Here is a 9533-nt window from a genome sequence, read left to right as displayed (position 1 = left end):
CACCGCCATCCAGCTGGGACAGCTCCAGCTACTGCCTCCCCTGGGACATCACCCCTAGCCACGCTCTGTCAGGGAGCAATATCTCCACAGATCGTGTTCCTGGGTGAAAGAGGGAGGAAAATGGCCAAGGGCAGCTTCCTTGGTGCAAGAGCTGGGCGTGAATCGTCATGAACACGTGCGAGGCATCAGGGCACGGGCTGCTCTGAGTGCTTTGCTCAGCTCTCACAGGATTGCTCCTGCTCCCAGCCAGGCTCCAGCAGTCACAAAAAGGACGTGGCTGCTCTGACAATGGCACCAGCGTGCCCAGCAGCCAGCCTGACACACTCGCCTTGCAGCACAACTCTGCCAGCTCTGCAATCCTCATCACCTCCTCAGTGACTTGGCTGTTGATTCCAGCCGGGGCCGGGCTCTCCGCACCTCCCACGCAGTTTGCAGGCCCCTAACTCACATTAGGGGGCTGCTTTCATGTGGCCAGTGGTTTTCATCATCACTGTGCCATGGCGTGAGTGAAGCACGGGAGCAGAGGAAGGAGACAACAGGGAGTCAGGCAATGTGGACCAGCATGGCACCGTGAGTGCTGGAATAACAGCTTTGATGTAGTGGCAGTCAGCCCCAGGGCCACAGCTCAGGTATGGCAGGGCCCTGGCTCCCAGGAGGGTCCTGTGGTGAGGGGATGCATGGAGCCATCCTGCATTCCTCACTGCTGTGCCCATGGAGAGGCTGATCGGGCTGAGGGAGACTTGGCACCAAAAGTCTCTTTCCAAGAGTGTCCGGGGCAGCTGATACAACACAGTGAGGGAAAATAAATCAAGGATGAACATGGAGGCGAGGCCACAGGAGGACAAGCTGAGGGCTGGGTGGGAGCAGTTAGTGAGGGGTGAGAGGGTGGGGAGTGGATGGTGGGTGAACAGGGATGGCAGAAATTTGGATGGGAAATGAAAAGCTCGGCAAGCACTCAGCAGAGCTTTGGTGTGATCCTGCTGAGACCGACTGATCCTAAATACCCTGTGCTCCTGCACCTGCAGGAACCTGTGCTGCAGCCCTGCAGGAACATAGAGGGAGTCCAATAGCAGCAGTGAGATATAGGACTCCAGATCAAGTTTCTGGAGGGAGATCTATGATTTCAAACTCTGCCTCAGAACTAGGCATTTAAATGGAGTCACTGGTAGCTCCTGGCCCACCCAGGGCCGGGCTGTGCTGGGAAAGTGAAATGTGGATGTCATCAAAGCCTGAAACCGCGGCTGCTGCCCAGGAGTGAGCCGAGCCACAGGGTGGAAATGCTGCTGTTGCTGCTCTGAATCACATCTGAGCGATGGAGAAGCTGTGGCTGAGGCATTTCCTGCTGCTCCCAACTCATCCCCATCCGATGCCTCCCTCAGGGAGCTCCTGTGCTGAAATCCCGGCCCGGTGGAAAATCCACAGCAGTTTTCCTGATGAGTCCAGCTGTCTTCCCTGATGAAAGGAGTGACAAAGTATGGCAGGAGGTGTGGTGTCTCCTGGTAGTGATTCTCATGGGACCTGCCAGGCTGTGGTCGGTTGTTCAGCCTCAGTGACTTCTTGAGAGGGAAATGGAAAGAGCGAGCAGTGCGAGTTAATTAATTGACGCATAATGAAGTCAAGATGAGCATCCCCCAAGGACCTGAAGCTCAGATTAGGAAAGCAGCAGATGATGGTGTTCCCTGGCTTTGTCCCGAGCCCCAGCCTCCTGCCAGCCACACTGAGGACACTGGCTCTGGCCCAGGGGCAAGGAAAAAAAGCCCCTGAATGCCTTTCAATGGCAAATTTAATAGAATTTAGGTGTCATAAGCACTGTGACCCAGACAAGGAGTTATGGAAGGGATGAAATAAACCCATCAATGGCTTTTTGGTGCTTTGATCCCTTTGGTGTCAGCATGAAGGCTTGCTACAGCAGAACAAGCAGACCCAGCATGAACTCAAATGCTTAAATGCTTTTCTGATGACAAGAAAGAGCCAGGAGCAGGGAAGGAGGCTCAGAGTGACTAACCTGGAGGTTGCTGGATGGTGCTGGGCAGACATCCTTCACAGGATCATGGAATCCTTTAGGGTAGAAAAGCCCAGTTAGATCACTGAGTCCAACTATTGCCCCAGCACAACCAAGCCCACCAATAACCCTTCTGGCAAAGAATTTTTCCCTAATATCCAACGTAAACCTCCGCTGGTACATCGTGAGGCCGTTTCCTCTTGTCGTGTCTCTGTTCCCTGGGAGCAGAGCCTGACCTCCACCAGGCTGCACCCTCCTGTCAGGGAGCTGTAGAGGGAACCCCCCTGAACCTCCCTTTCTCCAGGTTGAGTCCCCCCAGCTCCCCATGTGCTCCTGGTGCTCCAGCCCCTTCCCCAGCTCCATTCCTTTCTCTGCTCCAACCCCTCAATGTCCTTCTTGTCCTGGGGGGCCCGAAACCGACTCCAGAACTCGAAGAGCGTCAGCAGAGCCGAGCACAACAGCACAGGCAGCAACCCCGCGGCCGCAGGCGGCGGCTTGGGCCCAGCGCAGCGGACGGGGGCCCTCTAGCGAGGGGCGGTGCGGGCCCGGCTCCGCCCCGGCCGCCGCAGCCATGGCCGGTTTGGAGCCGCTGTACGCCTGGGCAAGGCCCGCCATCTCCCGTCCGCAGGACGCTCTGGTCTGCGGCATCCACTGGGAGCTGATTCGGCACGGCTACCGCTGCCTGGGTGCCGGCGACCAGGTACGGCCTGAGCCGGGGTGCGCCGCCGCAGGGGCCTAGTAGGCCGCGGTGAAGCCTCGGCCTTTCCTAGCGCCGCTCGCCGGCGCCGTGCGGTCGAGCCGGGCGACCGCTGCCTGGGCCAGGTGAACTGGGCGGCGCCGGCTGTGTTGGGGGCACCTGGGCCGGTGCGGGGCCGAGGGGCCTCAGTACTGCCTCTGGAGGGCTGCGGGGCGGGGGTGTCCTGGTGTTGGGGGGTCCCGGTGCTGTAGGGGGGCCCCACTCTTGGGATAGTGGTGGTGCTGAGAGGATCCCAGTACTGGGGGCACCGAGGGTCCTGATGCTGGGGGATGTCGCAGGACAGGAGATCCCGATGTTGGTGTTGATAACTCCGGGAAGCGAGTTACTATAGTGCTAAGTTGGAGCTTAGTGGTGGGGCAGAAGTCTGTAAGAAAAGGGAGGTGTCCAGTCCAGTGCTGAGGAGGAAATGTACTGGGGCAATATCAGAGGGTGGGGCAGTCTAATTCTGGACCCAGTGCTAAGATGGGAGTTTAGTGAATTGGGATCCTGATGGGTGTTGGGAGAGTGCCTGATGTGGCGTTGGAGGGTAATGGGGAGTGCAGGGCACTGTCACAGCAGAGAACTCTCCCCAGTACCATAGGAGGGGACTGTGTAGGGCAGGGCCCCCGAGAAACACTGATATGGGGCTGGGACAGACATAATGACAGCCTTCCCTCATGCCCCAGACAGCTCTGTATCATGCTGCGGAGGTGAAAGGTGTCTGACAGCAAAGAACATTGTCTCCTGTGTGGGTATTTGTGACCTCCTCCTGCTGGTCATGCCCTCCTCTTCCAGTGCAGGGATGCTGTGGGAGGCTGGCAAGCAGACAGGGCCAGCCTGTAGGAAATCCCTGTTTGTCCTGTCAAAACCTGGAAGGCATTGAGGGATCCCCTCCCAGAGACCTCAGTTCCCTCCTGTATTTCCCTGTGCAGCCAAGACAAGACCCCCAGCCCTAGGAGGTCGTGCTGGGCTCCTGGGCAGGGTCTCAGCAGCCCATCTGTTCCATTGCAGCCAGGTCCTGATGAAAGGAAGTCAGAGCTGTTGCCTGCTGGCTGGGAAGCCAACAAGGAGGTGTACACACTGCGCTACAAGTCCATGGATGATGCCTATGAGCTGCTGCTGAAGGCCATCATGGTGGAGGACAGCATGATCCTCAATGTCATGGTGAGCACATATGTGGTCCCTGGGGTTTGAAATCCTTTGGCTGAAAAGAGCACCAGGGACAGTTTATTAAATGTTGGCTTTTGCTTGTTCTGCCTGGAAAGTGTGTTTGTTCCTCAGGATAGGGCAGACCCAGGGGGTGTTTTTGTGTCAGATGTGGCCCAGCATGAAGCTGGTCAAACCCTGGCTGTGTCAGGGCAGTGGGACAGTTGGCCTTGAACAGTCCAGCGCAGGAGCTGCCCTGCTTCTGTCCCTTTCCCAGCTCAGGACTTCTCTGCAGCCCCCAACAAGCAGCTGCTCTGGGTGGCTTTGCTCAGTGTTCCCCCCTTTGCAGCCTGAACTGGGGAGGGGGAGCAGGGAAAATCTTGCTGTACATTGGGGTTTGCTCCTGGGGATTCAGGCACAGCACAGGGATATGGTGGAAAGCAGGTGGACCCCCATTCCTTGTATCCCAAGCCTGGGGCTGTTGTTGTACCTTCTGTGTCCCTCATTCCCCGCTCTGGCAGGCTGCTCACTCTGCTTTACCTGTGCTTTTCCAGGATCGCAGATCTCAGAAGGTCGCAGATGTGACCTTGGCAGTGGCTGACTACATCAACTCAGAGCACCTGGACGATTTCCACAAGTAATTTCAGTTTCCTGGTATTTTCTGCAGGAGGAAATTTCTTACTGGCATGGAGATGGGGGCAGAAATCAGGTTGGGACGAGCTGGAGGACTTACTCCCCAGTTCAGAACCAGGCCAGCCCTGAAATGCAGCCAGAAGTCTGTTCCCTGCCTTCCTCTGCACTGGCACGAGAGATGTAGAGGACAGTGGGATCATGGGTTGGAGCCCAGGGGAAGGCCACCCCACCTGGGAACAGGCCAGGCCAGCACATTTATTTCCAGAGCATTGTGCTGGGTGGACACTGCCCAGGAATGTGACAGCTTCAGCCACATTCGCAGTGTCATGTGCTTTCCTCCAGAGCAGACTGGTTGGGTTGGAGCAGAAGGGAATGGCTGGGTGGCACTGAAATGGGGTAAATGGTAAATGGTGCCCTTGTGTGTTGTTACCCTCTGTGCTGCCAGTGGGGGACATGTTTTGTGCCAGGGACACTTTGGGTTTGTCTGTCCCCTCCCCGTGCCTGTTGCAGTTTGTTCAGCACCCCATGTGCTGGTGCCATGGCCACCCCACCCCACTGCCTTCCCTCTCCTTGCTGCAGGGTGTACAAGAACAGCGAGGAGCTGAGGACAAGAATCACTTCAGGCATCATTGTTCCCCTCGGGCCCCCTGCAGGAAAGGGCAGAAAGGAGCCTGAGCCCAAAGAGGATGTGCCCTGGGATGAGAACCCACTCCGGCTCCCTCCCCGGCAGCCCATGGGCGCAAGGGCCCCACACAGGTGAGGAGAGAGTGTGTGCCTGCTGAGAGCCCCCTGACAGAGGGGATGTGGCCCTGGCACTGCTCCCCAAACTACACATCAGGTCCCTATCTTGCACATGTGGGATGGGGAGTGAAAAGGATCCAGACCTTCCCCAGCTGGATCAGCCTGGACACTTGGGTTTGATTTGGTTGTTGGAGAGGGATGGGCTGCTCTGCAGCTGCGTGTTGGACTGACAGACCCAGGAAGGAACAGGCAGGGGCTGGGAGGTGAGGTGTGGGGTGAAGGACAGTGGCTCTGCTCCTGCTGGCTGAGGGACCATTGGGGCTGGCAGAGCAAGGACACCAGTGGGAAGGACAGTGCCATTGTGTGGCGGAGCAGCTTCTGGGAGGGACACCAGAGGTGCACCCAGCACCAGTGTCCCCACACTCTTGAACTGGGATTATGTCTCTGTCTGGGACATGCTGGAGAGCCGGGCCTAGCCCAGCACTGCTTAGGGATTCCCTGAGATGAAAACTCCTGATATACGTGGACAGCTCCTGCTCCAAGCAGTGGGAACAGCAGGGGGAACAACAGGGCTCCCTTTATCTTAGCAAGCTGCTGCCACACACATCAGTGTCCTCATCCAGCAGCACCCTGGAGCAGGGAATGCCCCCAATGGCAGCCCCCTAATGTAGGGCCCCACAGATCCCAGGCCCTCCAGGTATTGCACTATTTGCCATGGGAGAGCACCCGTGGGCACAGCTGCATGCAGCCTCTCTGCTCTTCCTGAACATTTTTCTGTGTCTCATGTTTCAGGCCTTCCCCCTTGAGTCCCTTTGCTGTTGGTGGAGAAGACCTAGACCCTTTTGGGTGAGTATGGCTCTTGAAGCACACCCTGCTCTGCCTTTGGGGGATGTGGGGTAGTTGGAGACCACCAAAACATATCCAGCCAAGTGTCTCTGAGCGGGGGCAGTTGCTCAGTGCAAATTGTGAGGGACCAATTGACAGTTGCTAAAGCTCAATATGGTTCTAATGTCGTAATAAGATCCCGTCTCTTGCATAGATGATAGGTTGCAATCTGTGTCTGTTTAATAATCAGCTTGTATTCATTTAACACACAGTAATTCCTGCAGTAAATCAAAGCTGAATACGTCGTTAAGTGAATGTAAGCCTCTAATTTAAACCGTTACCAGCTGCTGTGTCTCCAGCCCAGCAGTCTGCAGAAGGGGAGGCTGAAAGCCGAGTTCACAGATTCTCAAGTCCTGTTTCAAGCCTCCCGGCTGTCTGAGGCACTTGGAGAAAGCCTGGGCAGAGGCAGGGCTGTCTGGGAGACTGAGCTTCATAGATATATCCTTGATATTTGGTATGGTGAGGCAAGGAGAACCTGTCATCTTCCACTCTAGTTAAAAGCACAGAGTCAGACAATAACCAGCTTGTGGTGTCGTTGTGGAGTGTCCTGCAGCCCAGAGGAGACTCCTCTTTGGAACCACTCTCCTGTGGGGATGGCATTTTTTCCCCTCTTGCAAGACTTGTTTCTCCATGGGTTTGGCTAGAAAGGGACAACTAAAAATGTCCCTGCTCAGCTGGAAAGAGAGGCCTGGAGCTGGGGGAACTGGAAGGAAACCTGATTGCACCAGGAGAGGGGATTCATTTTGAGGGGAGGGTGTCCCTGTTTCTCTTGCTGCCTCCAGCGCTTCATCAGAGATTTTCTCTGTAAATGACAAAAAAAGATGGTAAATGGAAGCAGATTTGCGTGCTGACACCTGCCAGTGCCGGGACTGGAGACCCAGACTCCTTGGAATATGCTCATGGGACCTGGCTGTCCCGGGGCACTTTGGGCAGCTGTTCTGGCCTAATGGAACTCATTAGCACGGTTGTTAATGACTTGTACGATGGCAGCAGCGGTGTCCGGAGGCTGCAGCGCATTTGCACAAAGCCGACCGTGAGGAATGGCGCTCGCAGCGTGGGGCAGCTCCGAGGAGCCGCCGTGGCCAGCAAATGACTTCCAGGCAGTTCTCTGGAAAGGCTTGTGGGAAGCCAGCCGGCTCTTGCAACACTGCCAGGGCAGGATGGGAAGCAGGGATGGAATGTGGGTCTGCAGAGAGGGCAATCAGGTCTGGTACTTCTTGAGGGAACAGCCAGCACCTCTGTTGTGGAGATGGGCTGAGAGAGCTGAGGCTGTTCAGCCTGGAGATGAGAAGGCTTCAGGGACACCTTAGAGCCCTTACAGTGCCCAGAGGGAGTCCCAAGAGAGCTAGAGAGGGACTTTAGACAAGCGTTTGAAGTGACAGAACAAAGGAGAATGGTTCCCACTTGACAATAGGCCAAATTAGATTGGATTTTGGGAAGAAATTCTTTGCTTTGAGGATGATGAGACCCCAGACCTCTGGTTATCCAGAGAAGCTGTAGCTGCCCCAGCACTAGGGGTATTCAAAATTGGGTGGGGCCTGGGACAACTTGGTCTAGTGGAAGATATCCCTGCCTGTGGCTGGGAGCTGGAATTAAATGAGTTTTGAGGTCCCCTCCTACCCAAACAATTCTGGGATTCTCTGCAGGGCTCTCTGTCTTCCTGCCATGGGCTGCTTCACTGGCTGGTCTTGAGAGCTTTCCTTCCCACATGCCATGTGTCAGGTTAACCCCATGTTCCCATGCTCAGCATTTCTTCAGTTCTCTCCAGTGGCAATCTCATCTCATTCTCTGCCTTTTCTCTCTCCAGAGGTCGAGGTGGGGGAATGATTGTGGATCCTCTCCGCTCTGGCATCCCGCATCCTGGCATTGACCCATCCTCGGGCATCCCAGGGCGGCTTCCCCCAGGAGCTGTTCCACCAGGCGCCAGATTTGACCCCTTTGGCCCCGTAGGAGTTGGGCGATCCGGGTAGGTCCTTGGCCCTGCTGGTATTCCAGCCTGCTCCCAGCCTGCCACTGGAGCCCAGCTCATCCCTGTTGCTGCAGGCCTGAGCGCTCACTTCTGTTTGCTCTGAATTTCTTTCCAGGCCGGATCCTGACCACCTTCCTCCTCCAGGCTATGATGACATGTTCATGTGAGGAGTCCCCACGTGGCTGCTCATGCACAAGTTTTCTGGAAAGCAGGGGCACTTTGCCTCGTCACTCCTGTGATCTTTCCAGCAGCGTTTTCCTTTCCTCCGTTTTGGGCCACATTGCCTTGTGTCCCATCAGCTATAAAGGCTTCCCTGTTTGCAGAATGGAAGAGGAGGCAGTAGTAGGTCATTTCTTGCTCTGCTCCTCTGAGGGAGCTGTTTGCACCCAGCAAGGTGGGAGTGTGGGGTGTGGCTCTCTGGGAACAGCCTGGGTGCTGTGGGATTTCTCTGCTTCTGTGGGGTGGCAGAGCTTGCTGCTGGGGTCCCACAAGTGGTGGGTGTGAGAAGGGAGCTTGGCTCCTTGCTGCTCCTCTGCAGGAAACCACAGCAGCCTCCTGAAGGGGACAGTTGGAGTAGGCTCCCCACAGAGTAGGGTTCTCTCTTACTCTGAATCTGAGCAAGGCACTTATTGAAGGGCTGGAAAGCCCAACCCACAGGGTCTCCATGGGCAGACCCCCAGCAGCAGCTGGGATTACAGCTGTGCTTGCTGGCTTTGAAGAGCAGCACCAGAAAAGCCTTTGATGTGCATGAGAAGAGACATAGATTGAATTCCTGGCTCACCTTGCCCCCTCTCTTCCCTGAAGCCATGGTGTTTTTCATCCCTGGGGTGTCTGTGAAGCCCTGCAGGCAGTGTGGTGAGGGGTGCCCACTGTGCACTACATGGATCTGGAGTAAGAGGGAGGGAGCTGTGCAAAAGAGGTTTCTCAAACATGTTTTCCTACTGCCAGTGTTGTTTTGTGTGGCTCTGCCTGGATTGGGGTGGATGGGTGAGATCTGCTTGGCTTAGGCTCCTGAGCTCTCTAGAAGCCTCCCTTCTCCAGAGATTCCCCAGCTCAGTTGATTTGGGCCTGCAGCTCATCTTTCCCGTCAAGGGCTCAAACTGTTTTTCTTCTCATGTCTGATCTCTTGGAAGAATGTTCATAAGACTGAAATAAAAACCTGACAACAGTGTTGTGCTGGTGCATACTGGGGTGGCCCCTCTGTTCCCTACTGTGCAAAGGGAAGCCCCAGAGCCCTCCCCAAGGCAGAGGATTCACATTGGGAATTTGCTTTGTACCTTCCCCTGAGCAGCAGCGCTTTTCCAAGAGGATGTAACTGTATTAGGAAAATGAAGTGGAGAGCAGCCCAGCCCTGCTCCTGCAGTAATTGCCTCTCCGGGGCATTGAGTGCTGTTGGAACACTGCACACAGCTGCGTTGGCA

The 9533-nt window shown here is 55.9% G+C and overlaps 1 protein-coding gene across 1 annotated transcript; it reads left to right on the top strand.

The window, feature by feature from the left end:
- The first annotated feature begins 2552 nt into the window (after nucleotides 1–2552).
- On the top strand, nucleotides 2553–9296 carry PSMF1 (proteasome inhibitor subunit 1). The gene is made up of 7 exons (XM_058036234.1): nucleotides 2553–2702; nucleotides 3750–3902; nucleotides 4439–4521; nucleotides 5097–5273; nucleotides 6051–6104; nucleotides 7951–8109; nucleotides 8228–9296. Exons 1-7 carry the CDS (start codon nucleotides 2574–2576, stop codon nucleotides 8277–8279), a joined length of 807 nt encoding a protein of 268 aa, XP_057892217.1. The 5' UTR covers nucleotides 2553–2573; the 3' UTR covers nucleotides 8280–9296.
- Nucleotides 9297–9533: the final 237 nt, after the last annotated feature.

Source organism: Melospiza georgiana, chromosome 17 (genome assembly GCF_028018845.1).
Source record: "Melospiza georgiana isolate bMelGeo1 chromosome 17, bMelGeo1.pri, whole genome shotgun sequence".
Classification (NCBI taxonomy): Eukaryota; Metazoa; Chordata; class Aves; order Passeriformes; family Passerellidae; genus Melospiza; species Melospiza georgiana.
This window is presented reverse-complemented; position numbering and strand designations above follow the sequence as displayed.